This window comes from Elgaria multicarinata, chromosome 15 (assembly GCF_023053635.1).
Source record: "Elgaria multicarinata webbii isolate HBS135686 ecotype San Diego chromosome 15, rElgMul1.1.pri, whole genome shotgun sequence".
In the NCBI taxonomy this organism is placed as follows: Eukaryota; Metazoa; Chordata; class Lepidosauria; order Squamata; family Anguidae; genus Elgaria; species Elgaria multicarinata.
In genome coordinates, this window is record NC_086185.1 from 25057259 (window position 1) to 25079323 (window position 22065).

Genomic DNA, 22065 nt, shown 5'->3' on the forward strand with positions numbered 1-22065 from the left:
TTCCTTTCCCCCCATCACCCACTGTTTGTCAGTTTCCTTTCACCCATCACCCACTGTTTGTCAGTTTCCTTTCCCCCATCACCCACTGTTTGTCAGTTTCCATTCCCCCCATCACCCCATTTGTCCGTTTCCTTTCCCCCCATCACCCACTGTTTGTCAGTTTCCTTTCACCCATCACCCACTGTTTGTCAGTTTCCTTTCCCCCATCACCCACTGTTTGTCAGTTTCCTTTCCCCCATCACCCACTGTTTGTCAGTTTCCATTCCCCCCATCACCCCATTTGTCCGTTTCCTTTCCCCCATCACCCCATTTGTCCGTTTCCTTTCCCCCCATCACCCACTGTTTGTCAGTTTCCTTTCCCCCATCACCCACTGTTTGTCAGTTTCCTTTCCCCCATCACCCACTGTTTGTCAGTTTCCTTTCCCCCATCACCCACTGTTTGTCAGTTTCCTTTCACCCATCACCCACTGTTTGTCAGTTTCCTTTCCCCCATCACCCATTGTTTGTCAGTTTCCTTTCCCCCATCATCCACGGTTTGTCAGTTTCCTTTCCCCCCATCACCCCAATTGTCCGTTTCCTTTCCCCCCATCACCCATTGTTTGTCAGTTTCCTTTCCCCATCACCCACTGTTTGTCAGTTTCCTTTCCCCCATCACCCCATTTGTCCGTTTCCTTTTCCCCCATCACCCATTGTTTGTCAGTTTCCTTTCCCCCATCACCCACTGTTTGTCAGTTTCCTTTCCCCATCACCCCATTTGTCCGTTTCCTTTCCCCCCATCACCCACTGTTTGTCAGTTTCCTTTCCCCCATCACCCACTGTTTGTCCGTTTCCTTTCCCCCATCACCCCATTTGTCCGTTTCCTTTCCCCCATCACCCACTGTTTGTCAGTTTCCTTTCCCCCATCACCCACTGTTTGTCAGTTTCCTTTCACCCATCACCCACTGTTTGTCAGTTTCCTTTCCCCCATCACCCATTGTTTGTCAGTTTCCTTTCCCCCATCATCCACTGTTTGTCAGTTTCCTTTCCCCCCATCACCCCAATTGTCCGTTTCCTTTCCCCCATCACCCATTGTTTGTCAGTTTCCTTTCCCCATCACCCACTGTTTGTCAGTTTCCTTTCCCCCATCACCCACTGTTTGTCAGTTTCCTTTCCCCATCACCCCATTTGTCCGTTTCCTTTCCCCCCATCACCCACTGTTTGTCAGTTTCCTTTCCCCCATCACCCACTGTTTGTCAGTTTCCTTTCACCCATCACCCACTGTTTGTCAGTTTCCTTTCACCCGTCACCCACTGTTTGTCCGTTTCCTTTCACCCATCACCCACTGTTTGTCCGTTTCCTTTCCCCCCATCACCCACTGTTTGTCAGTTTCCTTTCGCCCAATCACCCACTGTTTGTCAGTTTCCTTTTGTGTAGTCCCCCCCCCCACCCCCATTGTGTAGTTTCCCCACCTCCCCACTCTCTTTAGTTACTGGCAGTCAGAGCTTTCAACTAAAATATGACAGAAGGTTCTGTACTTTGACCCTGCCACTTCAGCCTTCGGCCCCACCCACCACTGGAACGGGGGCCCAAACAGCTTCTCCGAAATGAAATTCCGCCCTCAGGCTGAAAGAGCTTCTGCAGTCCTGGGCTAAATGGACCTGCTTTAGCTGGTCCCAGCAGGGCTCTTCTATTCTGAAGAGGGGTCAACAGCACAGCCGGTGACAGCCGAGTGCTAATCCCAGCCCGGAAGCCCACTGTACACCCCGCCCAGTCCAGTCTCACCGGTCAGGGTCGTGGTGCCCCACACACACGTGCATGAGCGCATTGCACACGAAGCTGTAGCGGTTGGCCGGGTTGTCGGTGAGGCTCTTGCCCAGGTTGGTGTAGGTGAAGTTGTGGGCTGACGGGTTCTCGATCGTGTCGATCATGAACAAGGGCTCCCAAAGCATGTTTGAGTCGGACGGCTCCACGTTGCAGTAGATGGTGTTCTTCACCTTGGAGCAGAAATCACTGGCGGGGAAAGAAGGCAGTAGAGATGGATGAGAAACTCCAGGAAAACGCTGCCCCTGCCCTGCCTCCTTCCCAGAACCCATCCTCAGCATCAAGATGCTCCGGGCTTATGCTCTTCTAGGCCTGGTGACTGGCCACTGCTGCTCATGCCCATTCACAGGGCCGGCAGTAAGAGTCGGCAAGGTCGGGCACTTGATGAGGGCCCACAGCCCAGTAGAGGCCCGCAACAAAAAGTTCCCCGGACTTCCTCCTCTTCACCATTGCAAGCTGCTCATTCTCCTGCCTCTTGCTCTGGCCCGGACCATGGTGGTGGTGAAAAGGAGGATCAGGAGACGCCACGGCCTGCTTGCTCCCAGGCTCTCCGCCTGTCAAGCAAGCAAGCGGGATCAAAGGAGAGGGAGGAGGAGGAGCAAGAGCAGCTGGCGACAGTGATGGTGAAAAGACAGACCCACGGAGGGAGAGGGGCCCATGGGGGGTGTCTTAACCAAGGGCCCTCAAAAACCTGGAGATGGCACTGCTCATCGACTAGGGGGAGGCTACCCTCTCCTCCTTGGGGCTGCAATCCCCTTGCCAGGATGGTGCTCACCTGAAGAGTTCTCCAAATTTACTCTTGAGGTGGCTGCAGGATGTGTACAGGTCGTAGAGGTAGGCCAAGATGCAGCGCTCTGCAGAGGAACCATCGGAGCGGTTCATGCCGTGCTTCACCACCCCGCAGAGCCTGTGGGAGCAGAAGAGACGCTGCACTGGGAGGGAAAGGGGAGGTCGCCCCCTCGCCCAGTAGGATGAAAATGGTTGGTGGGCTCAAAACCTCCATACTTCACCCCACAACCCTGTGGAAGTCCCCAGCAGTAAAGCTAGGAGACTCCCTCCTCCTAAGGTGATGGGAGCCCCCTGCCCTCTAAGCAGCAGAGGCACGCCAGGCCTTACCCTTCAAAGACTTGGGCCATCTGGTCCTGGTTGAGGATAAGGCAGGAATGATAGTGCCGCAAGACGGCCACGATGCACAGGCACAGGCTGGTGGTGTAACTGCCCACCAGGTCGGAGGATTTCAGCAGCAGCTCTGCCTCCACCACGCTCAGCTCATTCAGCAACTATGCACAGCATCAGAGAGAACGCAGAGGAAATGGGTGAGCGACAGAGCAGATAGGCTCACGGACATCCCTTCCCCTCAACTCCTGATCTGAGCCGGTTGACAGGGAAGGGCTTGGGGTGGGTCAGGGAAGGAAGGTCTTGATCTTCCCCAACCCCCTACAGGCTGAATTGGTTTAACTTCCACTTTAGTGCTAGCCATAGTTTACTGTTACCTCTGATCATGCAAACTATAGCTTGCCCTTGGCCTCCAAACCAGAACTGCAAACTTTCTTCAAAACATGGCTTGGAATCCTGGTTTGGAGGACAAGCCCAAACCATAGTTTGCCAGATCAGAGGGGAAAAACCAACTTGAGCTTTATCTAAATAAAACTACGGGATTTATTGCAAAGTAGCTCGGCCTCCGCATTTGTTATTTCAACTGTGTTAACAAGGAAGAGTTTGCGAACACAAGGCTCCTTCCCGCAGCACCAAACTTTCCACCTGTGAAATGGGAAAATGGATCCCCATCATAAAACACGCTCAGTTTTATGCTTTTCCTGCAGGGAAATTGGAAGGTGCAAATATTTTATGCATATTTATGCTTGCAGGTTTGGTGGGTCCAGTTTTGATCTGTTTGTACACTCTTGTCGCTCCCTTGCAGGTGCACCCTTTCACTGCCACAGTCTTCAGCTCTTGTTACATAAGGAGAAGGCCCCTGATGGCATCATGTTTCAGACTCTGGCCACCCAAACAAAATAAATATGAACCAATCACAAGCTCCTAGCAAAAATGCCGACAAACAAACACGGAGAGGTTTCACGCGGGCCTCCGGTACCACCCACCCACCCCTTCCAAGAAACCCACCTGGATGGCAAAGTCAATGAGCCCGCTGATGTTGAGCGAATACTCCATTAGGTCAAAGATGAACTGGACGTGCTGCACCAGAGGCAGGTGGTAGGACATCCCTAAGGCAAAGCTGGTGATCTGCTCCAAGACATTGCGAGAGACCTGGGGGTGGAGGAACCAACAGTCACAGCCGATCGTATGAAGTCAGGCCACAGGTCCATCCAGGGCCGGTTCTACACTAGTGCTTATTACATTTTTTCCTACCACTCGAAACGTTTTAATTTGTGTCGTTTTTAAACGTCACGGGGCACACTCCAGTAATGTCGCGTTACTAACCTTTTGCTATCCCAGTATTCATTGATTAGAGCACGACACTGTTTTATCGTTGTGGCTTGTACTTCCTCTTCATGGCTGGTCTCTTTGCTCCGCCCACTTCCTGATCTCCTGGCTTCGCCTTCCACCACCACCACCCCCGTTGATTTGTTATGATTTTTTAAATGGAAATTAAACAAATGCTTACATTTGCGTCAGTTTTAAAGATAAAGAGTTCAAAATCGGCACAGTGGCAGGTCTTAACCAGGGCTTTCAGCATACTAAATTTGAATCAGATTGGGTCATCCGTTGTTGGTTGTTTTTTTAATGGAAATTAAACAAATGTTTACATCTGCGTCAGTTTTAAAGATAGAGTTCAAAATCGGCACAGTGGCAGGTCTTAACCAGGGCTTTCAGCATACCAAATTTTAATCAGATTGGGCCATCCGTTAATTTGTTATGATTTTTTAAATTTCCTCCCTCAAGCCCTTTGGAGCTTATAGTGCACTAGTTTTAAGCGCCGAAAGGAAGCATCCACGCCCCCAGGAAAGCGATTGGCTGACCATGGGCGATTCAAAAGTCAGTGAGATACAATTATTATGATGTAAGGTGGCACATATGAACACTTGCAACGCTATTTAAACGTCACAACGAAAGAAATACAACGAAAGAAGGAAGGAAAATACGACGACGATAAAACTAAGAACCATAGCGTCATGGGACCCAGTAAGTTGCCAGGCACCTCTCCACCGTGCCTGGGTCCAGCTCCAGCTGAGAGACCCCTCCCTCCTGCTACCAACTGCCTCTGGAGAGGCCACCAGTGAGGGAGGAAGCAGCAGCCAGGCACCTCTCCACCGTGCCTGGGTCCAGCTCCAGCTGAGAGCCCCCTCCCTCCTGCTGTCACCTGTAACTGCTGAACTTTCCAACTAAGATTGTAGTGCCTGAGTTTGCTTTCCTTTTCCCCCTCCTTCTCCTCCCTCCCAATCCCCTTTCCTTTTGTGTCATGTCTTTTAGATTGTAAGCCTGTGGGTAGGGACTGTCAAGAAATACTTTTGTAAGCCGCCGTGAGAGCCTTTTTTGGCTGAATGGCAGCATAAAAATACTTTAATAAATAAAATAAATAAACCCTTCCTTAACATTTTAAACCATTAGTGTAGTTCCCACCTAGGCCAGGACTGGAGAGAGAGAGAGATTGAGAGAGAGAGATCTCATCACCTATGACCTCGGATCTTATAAACTGGAGATGCTGGAGACTGAACCTGGAGTTTTCTGTACCACTTGGCTGCTCTCTGTGCAACCCACGGAGCCCCAGCTGATCAGCCATCAGAATGCAGCTTTCAGGGTCAAAAACATTGCCCCCAACCTCTCTCCTCCCACATTTATACATGAGGAGCGCATCCTCTGCTACTGAGCTATGGTCTCTCACTGTTGTCTGATGGCAAAACAGCCAAAGGGCGCATGAACCAAGGAGGTTGCTGTCCTCACCCACGAGACACATACCTGAGAGGTGACAAGGTGCTGGTCAAAATGAGAAAGGTGCTGGAACTTAGCAAAGATGTCTTCAGCGGTGGGGAAGGCCTCCGGCTTGTTCCTCTTCCTTTTCTGCCCTTCCTCACCCCCTGCCAGAGAAAATCCAAATGGCCATTCATTAGTTAAGAGGCGGCTGCCCAGTGGCCCTCAGACTAATTTCATGCAGGCCTTGGCCTAACTGCAAAGGCCCTCTGCAAGCAATCACTTCAGACCTCTTCTGGGAGTGGTGAAAGTGGGGGAGCCGGATTGGGGGATCGGACCCACCCGCTTTGACTCTGGCCCGTCCCATTGCTGGCAATCGGGCCCTGTGAAATGTCCCCTGAGGAAATTCTGTCATCAGCAGAAAAATGGTTCCCCACCCAATTGAGCTGTTTTTAAATGTATATCACGCATTTTCGTTTACGTAAATGCAGAAGATGGCTCACGTAAAACTAAAAGCAGCACAAATTTGTAGAAAATACATACAAAATTAATAGAAGTATCGAGTAATCACAAATCACAAGACCAAAAAGCAAATTTGATAAGCGTTCCCTGCACCTCCTCGTCCAAATCATTAATACAAATGTTGAAGAGCACTGGGCCCAGGACTGAGCCCTGCGGTACCCCACTCGTTGCCTCCCCCCAGTTTAAGGAGGTACCATTGATAAGCACTCTTTGAGTCCTATTCTGTAGCCAACTGTGGATCCACCTAATAGTTGTTCCATCTAGCCCACTTTTAGCTAGTTTGTTAATCAGAATATCATGGGGTACTTTGTCAAAGGCTTTGCTGAAGTCAAGATATATTATGTCCACAGCATTCCCACAGTCCACAAGGGAGGTTACCCAATCAAAAAATGAGATCAGATTAGTCTGATAGGATTTGTTCTTGACAAATCCATGCTGGTTTCTAGTAATCACTGCATTGTTTTCAAGGTGCTTACAGATTGACTTCTTTATAATCTGCTCCAAAATTTTGCCAGGGATGGATGTCAGACTGACTGGTCTGTAGTTCCCAACTTCCTCTTTTTGCCCTTTTTGAAGATAGAGACGTTAGCCCTCCTCCAGTAGCCCAACACCTCACCCACTTTTGGGAGAAGACTGAGCCAAAGTAGGAATTGAGCACTTCAGCCTTTTCTTTGTCATCTGTTATCCATTTGCTATCCTCATTAAGCAGCTGAACCACCATTTCTTTCCTCTGTCTTTTACTATTCACGTATCTGAAGAAAGCCTTTTTATTGCTTTTAGCATCCCTTGCTAGTCTCAGCTCATTCCCAGCTTTCGCCTTCCTGATGCCTCCTTAAAAATCGGTTGTGCTGTGCATATTATTTTTCTCTTTGTTCCATGATGACAGGGTATTTATAACAAATTTTAGCTTTGATTTTAAATTAATAGATACATTTCTTGAAAGTGTTGGGTGTTAATAAACTCGGGTGTTTTTGAGAACTGGTACTACAAGTACCATCGTAACATGAAATAATTGTAGCTTCTAAACCATTTCACAGGCAGCAGCCCCATGTAAGCCACGTTGTAGAAATCCACAGGATATTACAGCAAGATAGTTACTATTCTGTCTGTTCCAATGCACCAGACGCCCCTCTCCCAATCTTCCAGGTACAACTCATTGTGCACAAATCTTGCAGGCTTCCCACAGACCTGTCTCTGCTGTGCTCTTCCTGTTTAACACCTTCAGGATATCTTTGGTTATCTTCTTTATGGCGTGCCGGGCTTCATCACGTTGTTTCCCAACGCCATAAAGGACCACCAGCCGCTGGTTACACTCGTGGCTGCTTGACTCCTCCTGAGAAGCCAGAACATGGGAAGAGAGAAGGGTGTCAGTAGCTGCCAGATAGGGAGTTTCTCCAGTTACCAATTCAAGAGGCCAATGCGTCTGCAAACCAACCAAGGATTCAGTAAATGCCTCCTCCCATATGTACCTGCCAGGACCCTAAGGTCATCCCCAGGGGTCCTTCTCCGTGATCCTCTGCCAAAGGAAGTGAGGCAGGTGGCTACCAGGAGGAGGGCCTTCTCTGCTGGGGCACCCTGGCTGTGGAATGAGCTCCCCAGAGAGGTCCGCCTGGCACCTACATTATAAAGTTGTTATAGTAGTTTTAAATGTATGTCTATTTTGCTTGGTTTTGTGGTTTTAACCTTTGTATATTGTTTTTACGTGTTTTTATCTTATGTGAACTGCCCAGAGAGCTTCGGCTATGGGGTGGTATACAAATGCAATAAATAAATAAATAATACTCTTTTCGATGCCAGGGGAAGACCTTTTTATTTTCCCAGCATTTTAATCATTTATCATCTTAATCTTTTAACCTTGCTGTTTTTAATCTGTATTTTAAATCTATTATTATTATTATTATTATTATTATTATTATTATTATTATTATATATTTGTTACATTTATATACCGCCCCATTGCTGAAGCTCTCTGGGCGGTTTACAAAAATTAAAAACAGTAAACATTAAAAGCATACAAAATTTAAAAACGAAAAAAAACAACAGTATAAAAACAACAGTATCCACCTGTATTTTAAATCTGTATAAATCTCTGCATTGCTGCTCGCTTTCACCCTGGTTGTGTTTTTATACTGTTGCTTGTTGCATACTTTGATTCCTGTTTGATGGTTTTAACTTTTGTGAACCGCCCAGAGAGCTTCAGCTATTGGGCGGCATAGAAATGCAATAAATAAACAATAACAGCGGGACACATACCTCCGTAAAAATGCAAGAATCCATGAACCCACCCGTATACTACGCTCATTGTCTATGGCCCTCCTCCAGGTGCCTCCTCCAAGGTTTGCTCGGACGGACGGTGGCACCAAGGCCTTCTCTGTGGTGGCCTCCTATTATTTCTGAACTCCCAAAGCAAGGCCTGCCAGGTGCCAACATTTTTGGCTAAGATTTTCCTCTACTGCCAGCACTTGGCAGCATATGAGACATTTTTTATCAGGTCATGGGACATATGTGTGTGTATGTGGGTCTGCTGAGTGTCTGTACGTTTGCAGCTAAACTGTTTTTATGTTATGCACAATATTGTGTCTTCTTTTCTTTTCTTAATTTTATTTAAATTTTAACATTGTATAACAGACATCAAATTCATCTTACACATAAACAAAAATTATAATAACAGTAAAATGATATTAACAATAATGATCATAATAAGTGCACCCCACCCCCGGGACCATTATTCTACTTTCCAAAATTGTAATGACTCTTGTGAAGGTGTACATCCCTTCCCCCTTTATTCAAACAAACTCTACAAATAATCTCCATCTCTCTTCAAAACCATTTCGATTCAATAATCCTCTTTTAACTTTAATAAAACACGTTAACTTATCATTAATAGCCATATCTCAGGCTTCCTTTTACCATTCTTCTATTTGATAATCACCTTGACTCGCCCATTTTCGAAATATCATTAATCTCGCTGCTGTCAGTAAATTTGTTATAAGGTCTTTAATAAAGCCTCGTGTGGCGCAGAGTGGTAAGCGGCAGTTACTGCAGCTGAAACTCTCCCCACGGCCTGAGTTCGAGCCCAGCGGAAGCTGCTTCTCAGGCAGCCGGCTCAGGTCGACTCAGCCTTCCATCCTTCCGAGGTCGGTAAAATGAGTACCCAGCTAGCTGGGGGAAAGGTAGCCACGACTGGAGAAGGCAATGGCAAACCACGCCGCTACAAAGTCTGCCAATAAAACAAGCAGGAGTCAGCAATGACTCAAGCGCTGGCACGAGAGGTTCCTTTCCTTTCCCCCCCCCCTTTAATAATATTGTGTCTTCTAAGGTTTTTGATCTTTGTAAAATGCCCAGAGAGCTTTCGCTATTAGACGGCACAGGGATGTAATAAACGAAATGAAAAGCTCACAGGAAGCTGCCTTATACTGAGTCAGACCACTGGGGTCCACTGAGCTCAGTCTTATCAAGGCTGACAGGCAGCAGTGGACCTCAGGCAGGATTCTTCCCTAACCATACCTGGGATCGAACCCTCCCCTAATAGTAGGAGTTGTGGTCCAACACATCCGGAGACCACCAAGCCAAGGGAGGCTGACCGAGCCCATTACGATCTGCTCTGGTTGTTGGCTCTTCTCCAGGGCTGCCTGCTATCTGATCCTTTTAGCTAGATGCCAGGGCTCAAACCTGGGACTTCTGCCTACAAAGTACGCACTCTACCATGGAGCTGTAACCCCTTCTCTTATATCAATGCCCACCGTCCGTCAGGCGGCTAGTAAAGATTTTATGGCGCAACGGCATCCAGGCCATATTGCACCGCAGACTAAGTCACTGTTCAAGCAATGGCCGCCAGACTTCAGCTTGACAAATGGCCTCCTGTCAGCAACCAAGTCCCATGAGTTCCCAAGGTCTTGGAAGAAAAGGGCAGCCACCTTATGGTCTTTAGGAGATGCAAGCATGTGCAAAAGGAAGGAAGGAAGGAAGGAAGGAAGGAAGGAAGGAAGGAAGGAAGGAAGGATAATATAATTCAGCACAGAACAAGTAACTGAATTCGCAGAAAGGTTCTACAAGCACTTAGAGGTGTCATCCGTACATTAGACGTCAAGAATTTGGTGGTGGTAACAGGAAGAAATGGTGGCACCTCATCCACATGGAAGGAAGGAAGGAAGGAAGGAAGGAAGGAAGGAAGGAAGGAAGGAAGGGGACCAGATTTGCATAATTTCAAGCCTCAAATGGATTTCTCCTCTGTTAAAAGCCAGAAGGAACTTCTGCAAGCTGAAGCCTCAAAGCTCAATTAAACTGGCAGCCCTCAGGCATAGTAAGCATTTTTAATTAATTTATTTATTATATCCATTGATATCACCTTCCCTCAAAAGGCACCAAGGCAGGGAAGAAGAATTCAAGTAAAAACAGTAATACATAAAAGCAGCAAACACCGATTAAACTCTGAAACCACATAAAAAGTACACACACACACAGAACATCACGCAAAGCGCCTTCTTCTCCTCCAGAGCAAGGCCTCAGGGCGTTTCCCCTCCTACCTGAGGGATGGGAAAGTGCGTGGAGTACTGGATGTGCCGGGGCTGGTCATAGAGCGACGCCAGCATCCCGTCCGCAAGCCTGTCCTTCGGAAGGGGTTTGCTCTCCTTGTCAGGATCCAGTTTCTCAGGGGAAGGGCTGGCTTTGGCCTCACAGTGCATGGGAGGAGAGAACATCTGGGGGCGGAGGAGAGACGCGAGGTGAGGGGAGAGCGCTGTGCAGGTTGGCGGGGAAGCATCGCGCCACAAAAGCAGCCAGCGAGGAGACCCAAAGCGGGGTTGTGAATCACCTGGCCAAGAGATGCGGGCCGACCACTCACCGCACACCTTTCGCTGAGCGCCAGGGAGCAGGGGGCGGCCTGGGGAAAGCCAGCGGGCTGCCAAGAATCCCGACGGCTTGCTTCTGTCTCTCCCACTGCACCCACGCTCACACTGTCAGGACCGTGTGGCCGATCCCCACCCTTCGCCCCCGTGGAAGGCCACAAGAGATACTCTGGCCATGCCACGCTCCACCCCTCATCCTTCACTCCAGCAGCCTCTCCAGAGATGGAAATAAAGGGCGTTCGGGGAGTGACCTTCTCATGGGATGCCCTCTTTCTCTGGAGCACCTCAGGCAGAAGGAAACAAAAGGTGTGGGTCGTAGCCCCCCTCCAGCATTGCTGCACAGGTGTTTTGGGAAGTGGGCTGGATTGGAAAAAGCCTTATCTCCTGAAGTTAGAAAAATGGGGTTCAAACGGGCCAGGCCAGGGTCCTACCGAGAAATCTGTCTTCTCCATGTCATCAAAAATCACGCTGGAGTTGTGGTCAATGTCCATCTGGCACTCTGACAGGCCCGTGTCCTGGGAGAGACAGGAAACAAGGCGTAGCCGTTCAAATCCTAAAAGCGCCCCCTCCAAGCAAGCCCCAAGAGACCCCGCGGGGAGGCGCCCCCTTGCCTGCCTTCGCCCGGCCCGCTACCTCCAGCTTGATGCTGCTGTTGCCTTCCCCCTCTTTCCTGTCGTGCTCCTCGGCGGTGTCGTCAAAGGGCGAGGGGGGCCGGGGGCCGTGGTCTATGGCCAGGTCGCCGCGGGAGATCAGCATGCACATGTACATGTTGTGCGAGAAGACGTCGTGCCTGATCAGCTCGCAGAAGAGCAAGACCAGGTTGAAGAATTCCACTTTCTCGTTCTCGTTGCTGGGGTCGGCTGACGAGGAAGGGCAAGAAAGTTGCTGGTGAGGAAGCCGCCTCCGCCTGCCTGCCTGCCTGCCTGCCTGCCTGCCTGCCTGCCTGCCCGCCCGCCCGCCCATCCTGGCACAGCTCAGGCTGAAAAGAGGACGGGCACAGGCAGGGCAACCCTCCCCTACTAGCGGCAGGAGCCAGCCTGCCGCCTTGGGCCCCAGGGAGGCCCAGCGGAGCCCATACTTAGCACGGGAGCCTGGGTGTCCAGAAACTGCATGAGGACATCCTGAAAGACCGGAGCGCTGACTGCAGAGAGGGAACCAGAGGAGATGGAGCCCTTCTCGTCCACCACTTCCGAGTCACCACACCTCTGGGGAGAAAAAGGAAGGGGCGGGAGTCAGTTAGCCTCTCTTCCCACTCCGCATAGGAACACAGGAAGCTGCCTTTTACTGAGTCAAACCATGGGTCCACCTGGCCCAGTATTGCTCACCCTGACTGGCAGCAGCTCCCCAGGGTTTCAGGCAGGATTCTTTCCTCGCCCTTACCTGGAGAAGCCGAAGATTGGACCTGGGACCCCCTGCAGTCCTGCGTCACACTGAAGCACGCCACCGCCCCATAGATAACATTACCCGGAACATCATTATCTCCTGGGAGACCTGGTTACTGACAGCTCTTACACAAAACCCTGGGCCCCTGAGAGAGCCTCCCCGCCATTTGCCAGCTCACGCCCCGCCTTCCTCTGGACACGCCCCCCCCACTCACCTCCGCCTCGATCTCAGAGTGCCGCTTCTCCAGCAGCTTGGCCACGACCATCGCCCTGTGGCGCCCAGACCGCTTGTGGCTGACGGCCCACTCGCACAGAAGGGCCACGACCGCATCGTCGTCAGGGGAAATCTGCCAAGGAAACGGGTTGCCTAGAGTAGGGACGTGCCAGGCCTGGCCCCGGACCCCTTTCTGCAGCCAGGGCAGGGGTACGAGGCTGCCAGGTTTCCAGCGTTCCCATCCGTGCACTTTCTCAACGTTGCCCTCTCCCCACCTGTGCCAAAGGCCCAGAGGTCAGGCAAGGTCACTGCTCAGCATGCAAAACCAGGGAAGCGACAACACCTGTCGCTTTCCTTCCTTCATAGGGTGGGAACAGGTGGGCAGAGACACCAGAAGAGGCCTACTGGATCAGACTGAGGTCGGTTCACCTAGTCTGGCATCCTGTTTCCTACAGTGGACCACTCAATGCCCCCAGGATAGCTGAAAGCACAGCATAAAGGCAGCAGCCCTCTCCCTCTGCGTGTCCCCAGCGATGTAGCAGAGCCAGGGCTCCCAGGGAGGCACTGAGAGCATCTGCCACCCGCCCCCTCCACAATCCCCCTGTTCCCTCTGAGGTTAGCAGGAATCTTCACAGCACCTCTGTGTGTGTGTGTGTGTGTGTGTCTGTGGAATAGACGCTCCCTGATACATTTCCCCCCATTTTAATGCAAAGCATTGTGGGATGTCTTGGCCTTACAAAAGATCCGATCCTGGTGGAGATGGAAACCGCTAGATCTGGTTTGTTGATTTGGATCAACACAGCTGCAATTGTGGACTCTCCTTGGGGGTGTGGCTACGGGGACTGTCACGATGAGCGGCTGCACTTCAAAACTGACTGCTACACTGCTGTTTGGGCCCCAGTCCAGCAGCTGGTAATCAGGAGGATCCATTTAGCCATCACGGCGAGCAGCCATGGATAAGGAGATCTCTCCTCTAGCATTACGGAAGAGGGAGAGAAACGTCTCTTTCTCCCTGCTGTCTCCACACAATGCATCATTTTAACACTGCGCAGCTATCACATGCTGTATCCCGCAACCAGAGGGGAGTGATGCTATGGATTGAGCAGGAGTCCAAGCGAAAAACCGCCCAGAGAGCTTTGTGAACCGCCCAGAGAGCTTCAGCTATTGGGCAGTATAAAAATGTAATAAATAAATAATAAATAAAATACTCTCTGACCCTCCACTAGACACTCTGGCTTCTGCCTCCAACAGTGTTGGTCACAGGCCGAAAAGCATGTGCTGCTTTGACCCAACAGCCAGCCCACTGCCACTTAACAGTGCCTACCTCGTGACTGTCTTTGCTTGGTCCCGCCCCAAATATCCTGTTGTACAAGGAATCCAAAGAGTTGCTGAAGTCTGACCGCTCAAAACTGTGGCTATCTAGGACTTCCAGGGTATGCAGTACCCGGCCGATGGTGAATCCTGGGAAAGGACAGGAAGACAAAAGGGATTCAGGTGCTAAACTACAGAGGGACTCCCCAGGTAGGAGCAGAAGAGCCAGGTGACCTGAAGAGCGCAAGGAAATACTCATCACTGCCACAAGACCAAAGGAAGAGGAAAGATTGCCAAGCGGACAGAGAGAGAGAGAGAGAGAGAGAGAAAGCAGGGATAAAAGGAGAGCAAACCGGTTCCTGTAAGGGAACGGGTATGGGTGCACGGAGACAGTGTGGCAGGGTCATGATGTGGGCTACCTGCAGTGGCTTCTTGGCATTTGTCAAAGGACCAGCGCACCTCCACTGCCTGGCCCCGCTCTTTGATCTGCTGCTCAATCTCCCGGAGCTTCGCTCGGACCTGACAAGGAAGGAACATCAGAAAGGATGGTGTGATTGGAGGGGGGGGGCACCCTAGAAGCGCGGAAGGGGCCACGCGGTCTCACGAGTACCGACTCAAGGAATGCTCAAGGTGGGAGGGACGGGGACAGGGGCACCATCGCTCTCTCATGGCTCGATGCCCGCAGCTGGCCACAGGACCGGACACGGGACGAGACGGGCCTTTGGGGCTTGGCTGCTCACCTGCTGCATGAAGCCAGCATTGACCCCGGGCATGGGCAGGTTTGAGGGGGCGATGGGCAAGTGGTCAAGTGGCGAGCCAGTCTTGATTCTGCTGTCGGTGAGGGAGTAATGCCAGACGAGGGCACTGGGACAACACAGGACAATACTCTAGAGATGGACAAGAAAGAAAGAAACTGAGCTGAAGCACTGAGTTTCCTGGAATGCCAGTAAGGGGTTTTCCCCCTCCCTTCCTCTCCCTCCCTCCCTCCGTTGTCCCATGCATGCTCTCAGAGCGCCAGAGCCTTCCCCAGTCCTCTCTTGCTGCTCCTTGATGCACACGCAGGCGTGAAAATGCTAAGAACATCCCCTGCTGCTGTAACTAAGCTGGTGTGTGCATCACTCCAATAATTAATTGCCTGTCCTTCCTGTTTAGCCCTGGGGCTTCCATCTCTGTCCTCTCCCTCTGAAATCTCTTTGGGTCGAATTATATGCTGTAAACCTCTCAGGGCAGGGACCTGTCATTGCAGAGCACTACACACACAGAATAATAATAATGATGATGATGATGATGATGTGAGTAGATCCCTGTTCCACCCAATATTCCCTCTTGCCCCAAGGGAAAGCTGCAGCACTCCTTCTATTTACCATTCTGCTAAAACAAACAAGCCAGTAAGAGGAGAGATCTTTGTGGATCTTTGTGCCCCTGGCGATGGCAGGGTGCTATTCACAGCCCCTTTCTACTGGGGCCTAAACTGCCCCTTCCCCAGGCTTAAAGAACCCCTGCCGGATAACTGCATGGAGCTAGCCTTGACCACACGACCCCGACTTGCCTGGAGGATGCAACTCAGGCCAAACACCACCGGCCGGTGCTGCGGGCACAGCAGCAGGTCGCTGAAGGGACTGGGAGGCGGGTTGCCAGCAGCTGGCTGAGGGGTGGGCGTGGAAGGGAGCGCAGGGGCGGTCTGCGCCGTGAGGTGGTGGGCAGGGTGCCCACCAGTGCTGTCCAGCAGGATGGCGAGCCTGCGGGTGCAGAAGTAAGCCAGGCGCCTGGACAGGTACGCAGACTGCACGAACTCTCCGGAATACTGTTGCAGAAAGAGAGACGGAGACAGAGAGAGAGAGAGAGAGAGGACAAGTTGTTCAGTGTCACGGTAGAAGACCAAACAGCAGTCACTGTCATGAAAGAAGAGTTTTGCTGTTGCACCGTGTCCTGCTTTGTGGGTCCCTGGCCGACTGCTGGTGGGCCACTGTGGGAACAGAGTAGCTGGACTAGGTGGACCCTCGGTCTGCTCCAGCATCAGGGCTCTTCTTATGTTTCGAGTTCATCGTGCCTCTCTTGAGGCAAAGCATCTTGGGACACGATGAACTGCAGGATCCATAAGGGCAAAACTCCTCTCTCACAACACAAGTGCTGTGGGCGGATTCTGCTGCGGAGTGACAGAAAAGCCAGCCCTCCCCCTCAATTGCCACCCAATAGTGGCCGTTGTATCGGGTTACGGAGAGGGAGCGATGGGACAGAAGGGTCCCAGCTACCCTTTAGCTCCTCTCTTTCCTCAACTCCGTTTCCATTCTAGTTGGTGGCTATAAGTACTCTGTAGCTTTACGAACTGGTGCCCGGGTTTGCTTGTTTCCCCTCTTCCCTCCCTCTCGCCTTTTCCTTTCATGCTGTGCTCTTTAGATTGTCAGCCTGAGGCAGGGGTTGTCTTGTTTATTATTGATCTTATGGAAAGGGTAAGATGACCTGCAGCAGCAAGGGCAAGAGCAGCTTCAGCAGCTCGTCCTCCCCCGGCCGAATCTTCTCAAAGCACTCGAGCACCCAGGTCAGGAACTCATGCCGGTCCAGCATCCCATCCTGGAAGCAAAGGGGCAGCGTTGAGAAGCCAGGAGAGAGTAAGCAATCTGTGCAGGCCTTTCCCCGACCCCTCTGAGAGGGGGACCGAAGCATCCAGCCTCACCCAAGAGAAGCCAGGCCGGCACAGCCCGAGCCAAGAGCCGCTCCTTTCTCTTCTCACCTGGAACATGAACATAGCCAACTTCTCGTTGTAGTCCCACTGCTTCACAGAGTGCTCCACCTCCTGGGGCATGAGGCTGGAGGGTGACCCACAGGTCTGGGCTAGCAGCTGCCGGTGGAAGTCGGCGATCTTCTGCAGCTGCTCCCACAGGAATTTGGTGATGATTTGCGTCCACTCTGGAAGGGAGAGCAGCTGTTAGCAGAGCAGGCAGGGGAGGCAAAAGGGGACAGGGACAGATCCGGCTAGTGGGCAGTCAAGCGTATGAACCTTTGCTCCACGGAGGAGAACAAGAAAGGTGAATTGGTAGAAGCCCAGCTTGTACCGAGCTGCAACTTTAGAGGCACAAGCTTAGGGTGACCCTATGAAAAGGAGGGCAGGGCTCCTGTATCTTTAACAGTTGCATAGAAAAGGGAATTTCAGCAGGTGTCATTTGTATATACGGAGGAAAGGGAAAGGAACCTCTCGTGCAAGCACTGAGTCATTACTGACTCTTGGAGGGACGCCAGCTTTCGTTGACGTTTTCTTGGCAGGCCTTATAGCGGGGTGGTTTGCCGTTGCCTTCCCCGGCTGTTATTACCTTTCCCCCAGCTAACTGGGTACTCATTTTACCGACCTCGGGAGGATGGAAGGCTGAGTCGACCCGAGCCGGCTGCCTGAAACCAGCTTCCACTGGGATCGAACTCAGGTCGTGGGGAGAGTTTCAGCTGCAGAAACTGCTGCTTTACCTGGTGAAATTCACTCTTCATCACACCGGTCAAAGCTGCAGGTGCCCTGCCCTCTTTTAAATCTGGTCACTCTAGTATAGCTCCTGCAGCTTTAACTGTTGTGATGAAGAGGAGATTTCACCAGGTTCTGCATATATACAAATGACACCGGCTGAAATTCCCTTTTCTATGCAACTGTTAAAGATACAGGAGCCCTGTCCTCCTTTCCATAGGGTCACCCTACAGAAGCTCTCCCTGTTCCAGCAACAGAGGGAAGAAATGGCAACCAATAGCAGAAATCTTGAAGAATAATAAGGTGCAGCAGCTATAAGAAGAAAAATTCCAGAGATGCCCATAAGCCCAGCCCCAGAGTGCCACCCTGGTCCTAGAGGCTTGTGCATGATGGGAGACGCGGCCCTTACCGCTGAACGGGTCGATGACATGCCGTTTCTTCACCTTGGTTTCTGTAATGGCTGCATAATAGGCGCAGGTCATCTTGATCAGCCAGGCTGCTCTCATGACGGGCACAGTGTACTTTGCAAGGTAACCAAAGACCTCCTCCTTCTTACTGAAGATGGGCACCTGCCAGGGATGGGACATGAGAGCTGGAATCAAAAAGGGGGCTGTCCCATGCCAGGCACTGTACTTGGAGGGTGACTGTGGGCAGAACATGCCAACCAAAGAGTGCTAGGCTCCCATTTTGCTTGAGAGAGAGAAAGAGATGATCAAGAAGCCACATTTGGGGTGGGGGGATCATCCTGCTTTCAACCACAGCCTGTTGTGCCTTTGTTGGAGGAATCCTCCTAGGAGGAGGAGTTCGAGCTCCCAGAGACAGACAATGCCAAGGAGCCAGCCATGTCATGAGATCTGGGAAAGACTGGGCTCTCAGAGGAGATCACCACTAGTCCATCCCTGCAGGAGGAGGGGAGTTCTATCTCCGAGGCAGAGGCTGTGCAACCATCTAGCCCGAGAGTGCCACCACCTCAAGAGGCAGGCCAATAGGGCTCCTCTGAAAAGGAGTGCTCAATTACAAAGAGGACTCCTTGAGAGCAAGGCCCTCCTCCCAAGTAAGACTTTTGTCAGAGGGCTTGTAATGTACTGCAGCTGATCACTGGGTGGGGCTCAGAAAGCTCTGGCTAGATAAGCCAATGAGGTAGCCAACGCTGGAACAACATTGTTGGTCAGCTTTTATGTCTTGCACAAGGATGTAGCCTTGTGATTGGCCTTCTGTGCTACAGACCCTGCTTCTGGACTGCATATGGTAATTTACTGCTTAAATGTGCTTTAACCTTTGCATGTATCTGGACCACTCCTGCCCTTGCCTGATCCCATACTGGACTGGAATGTTTGTTGCCTGACCTTTTGAAACGCCCCATAACTTTTGTCAAGAAATACTTTTGTAAGCCGCCATGAGAGCCTTTTTTGGCTGAATGGCGGCATAAAAATGCTTAAATAAATAAATAAATAACTTGCTCTAATGCAGAGTCTGATTCAGCCATAGCAGGACACAGCCGCAAACTCTTCCCCCCACAAGTTCACTAACGCTTTCTCCTTCTTCCTATTTCCCCAAATCCTATGCCTATACTGCTGCTTCTGACTCGTTCCTGCTTCTCCAAGCTGCCCCTCATAGTCCCTGTTTATCCTTTTCCCACCCAGTCCCATGCAGTGTGCTCTTGATTCTTAGAGAACCCCTATCCTCGGGCCAAGTCAATATTTGATGCATTTCTTTCCCAAACAGTCCATGTGAATGCTTTGAGGACACACTTGGCTTCCAGGTCATAGTTCAGTCAACCCTACATTAGAACGTCCCTCCTTCTTCCTGGGGACTTGGCTCTCCTGTACCTTTTTAGCCAGGTGAGTGAGGGGTTTGGTCCCAGCCAGATCATTGAACCAGTTGTTAATAGCACTCTGGGAACGTGCCGTCACCAGCCAGAAGTTATCTTTCTGGTTCACTTGAGGTTTCCGGCGGCCCGTGTCAGGCAGTGTGTTGCAACGCAGCTTCTCTGCTATGATGCTGCTGAAGTTTGAACTGATCTGGAAAAGACAAGGAGGAGCTATTATTATTATTATTATATTTATTTGTATCCTGCCTTTTGTCCAATGCTGGGCCTCAAGGCGGCCTTACAAAGTTTAAAATATACATGGGGGGGGGAGGGAAACAAAACCATAAACAATAAAAAATACACAACAAAATTATAAGACATTAACATAGATGGAGGGCTGGATTATTCTCCAAAGGCCTGCTTGAACAAAAAAGTTTTAGCCTGCTTCCGAAAGCCCATCAAGGAGGGAGCCAGCCTAGCTTCCCCGGGAAGAGAGTTCCAGATCCCCCAACTATTAGGATGCTGATGGGAGCTCCCAGCTTTCCTTTCTCACACATCTCAAGCACAGGCTGCCTTCATCTCAATGATTCCATATCCTTCATCTTTCCCTAGAATTTATTTCCACTATTAAAGATAACCCAAGAATGAACACCTCCTTCCGTACTGGCAGAACCCTATTCCAAGACCGTCCCATTTCTGCTTTTTGGAGGAATGGGCAGGTTGCGTGATCCCGGCCAAGCTGAACTTATAGCTGTCAAAATTTGAACACACAGCCAGAATCATAAAGGCTGCTAGCTTTGGGGGCCAGCACAGAACTCTCACGCCACAACCCCAGCCTCAAGGACTATACATCCACTGCCTTGTTTCTGCTGCACATAACTACCACCACCCCTCGCTTCCATCAGGATCCTGGCCCTAAAAACAGCACAAAGAGAAGCACAAAATCAGCACAAAGAGAAGCATGTTGCCAATGTAACTATGGGTGAGCGATGGATATCACTGAAGCAAAAGAGTGCAAGGTGATATTTCCAAAAGAACAGTTATCTGGTTTTCTATGGATACTGAGAATATTAGTGCACAGTAGCAAGAACCAAAGACACAAGTTCTCATTGTCTAGATCCAGTCATGAATCATCATTGCTGAGGCTGAAATTAGTACATGGCGGTCAAGACTCTTACCTTGGCAGGATTGAAATTGACGTTTTTGGCACTGCCATGCTCATCCCCAGAGACGGCTGGTTGGTTGTTGAAACCCTGCTTCACGTTGAGAGCTGTGAGCTCATCCTGCACAAATAAGGGCGAGAGACACCCAAGACCAGAAGTTGTGGCAAAATCAAGAGGGAACCGTTCTTCCTGCTATGCACTTTCTGCTTGTGAACTTCCTGGGTGGGGGGAATTTGACTGGCCGGTATTGGAAACAGTATTGAACTACATGGATAGCTTGACTGAACAAAAGCAAGACAATTCTTATGATGATCTTATAGAAGACCCTTAAAAAACATTAAGACTCATTTGCAGAAGACAGGTCTATCAGTTCCAGAAAGATAGTTGTGGTAAGAACAAAAGAGACTAGCAGCATCTTGAAGCCTAACAAATCATGCATTTGAGAAGGTGGTCTCTGGCCCATGAAATCCCAAGATTCACGATACTGACTAGAATTTAAGGCAGCCCTCAAGACGTGTTGGACGACCATCCAGTAGACTTGGCTGGGGGGAAATTATGACAGTTATAGCCCAAAACATCTGGAGGGTTCCAGATTCAAGAAGGCTGCCCTAAAGAGGCATGGGTCCATGTGAGGCTATTTGCTGTGACTCCCAAGAATGGAAGCTCCATGTTCAAGAGCAGCATATCTCCAACTAACAAGATACAGGGTGGGTGTGGGGGGAGAGCGAGAAGAGCGTGTTTAGGAAGCTGTCGCTTGTACATTCTGTTTGTGAGTTTTCTGGGGGTGAGTAATTAGGAAGAAGGAAGGATCTGGCTGTCCAGGGCTGAAGAGACAGTGCTGCTGGGCCATGTCGCCCCCCACCCACCCACCCCCCAGCAAGGCAAGTTTGGCCTTTCCGTGGGCGGGGGGGAGAGAGATACAGGGGAGGGGGTCCCTTTGCCAACTGGTGGGGGCTTGACTACTCACTGGGGGCGTGGCCTAACAGAGCCTAACCCCCCTCCCCGTTACAGCACCATGGTCAAGAGCCTGGAGGGTCCAAGGTTGCCCCCCTTGGCCACAGGCGGCGCGCTTCCTCCTCCGGGCCACAAGGGGCGCTGTGTTAGCCCACTGCCCTTCCTCCAGGGGGCGCCCTCCTTCCTTCCCTCGCACTGTCCCCTCCCCCACTCCAAGGGGAGGGGGTCCCCTCGCTTCCCCTCCCCTCCCAGATTCACCCCCGCCCCCTTCACCTCCTTCTGCTTGGGGTCCTGCGGGTAGACGTCCGGCGGCCCCAGGCGCGGCCGCTTGAGAGGCCGGTGCTCGTAGCTGAGGATCCCGAAGGCCGCCATGGTGAGGGCGAGAGGGAGGGGGGGCGAGGCCCAGCCGGGCCCGCGCCTGGCCGCCGAGGGGAGACGCAGGCCCAGCCACAACAAGGGCCGGCGGAACCAGCCGAGCCGGTCCCGACGGCTGCCGGAAAAGGCCGAGCCCAGGGGCCGGAGGGAGGTGGCCGGCGCCTTCCGAAGAGCAGGCTCGGGCGGGTGACGGAAAGCGACGAGCGGCGTGGGAACGACGGAGAGCCGGAACCAAGCGCTCGCGGCGTCGGGCGTCGGGCGGTGGGGAAAAGAGGGAGCACCGCAGCGGCGCTCGGAAGCGGTGGCCGGAAAACGCCGAAAGGGGGCGAAGTATGAGGCGTCTTTCGCCGTTCGCTCTCCTCTTCCTAA

General features: G+C 51.3%; 1 protein-coding gene across 3 annotated transcripts in view; it reads right to left on the reverse strand.

Annotated features, from left to right (window-relative positions):
• Positions 1 to 21855, reverse strand: part of MED12 (mediator complex subunit 12) — a 46485-nt gene extending 24630 nt beyond the window's left edge. For all 3 annotated transcript variants that reach the window (XM_063141918.1, XM_063141917.1, XM_063141916.1), the window contains exons 1-21: positions 21595 to 21855; positions 20383 to 20487; positions 19224 to 19415; positions 17804 to 17963; positions 16678 to 16853; positions 16407 to 16517; positions 15496 to 15750; positions 14687 to 14833; positions 14366 to 14465; positions 13960 to 14096; positions 12637 to 12768; positions 12118 to 12244; positions 11673 to 11899; positions 11471 to 11554; positions 10719 to 10892; positions 7381 to 7525; positions 5719 to 5837; positions 3925 to 4068; positions 2917 to 3080; positions 2576 to 2707; positions 1762 to 1989 (exon numbers count right to left, since the gene is read on the reverse strand). In XM_063141918.1, the coding sequence (XP_062997988.1) occupies positions 1762 to 1989; positions 2576 to 2707; positions 2917 to 3080; positions 3925 to 4068; positions 5719 to 5837; positions 7381 to 7525; positions 10719 to 10892; positions 11471 to 11554; positions 11673 to 11899; positions 12118 to 12244; positions 12637 to 12768; positions 13960 to 14096; positions 14366 to 14465; positions 14687 to 14833; positions 15496 to 15750; positions 16407 to 16517; positions 16678 to 16853; positions 17804 to 17963; positions 19224 to 19415; positions 20383 to 20487; positions 21595 to 21693 (3158 nt within the window). In that variant the 5' untranslated portion in view covers positions 21694 to 21855. The remainder of the gene's footprint in view (positions 1 to 1761; positions 1990 to 2575; positions 2708 to 2916; positions 3081 to 3924; positions 4069 to 5718; positions 5838 to 7380; positions 7526 to 10718; positions 10893 to 11470; positions 11555 to 11672; positions 11900 to 12117; positions 12245 to 12636; positions 12769 to 13959; positions 14097 to 14365; positions 14466 to 14686; positions 14834 to 15495; positions 15751 to 16406; positions 16518 to 16677; positions 16854 to 17803; positions 17964 to 19223; positions 19416 to 20382; positions 20488 to 21594) is intronic.
• Positions 21856 to 22065: the final 210 nt, after the last annotated feature.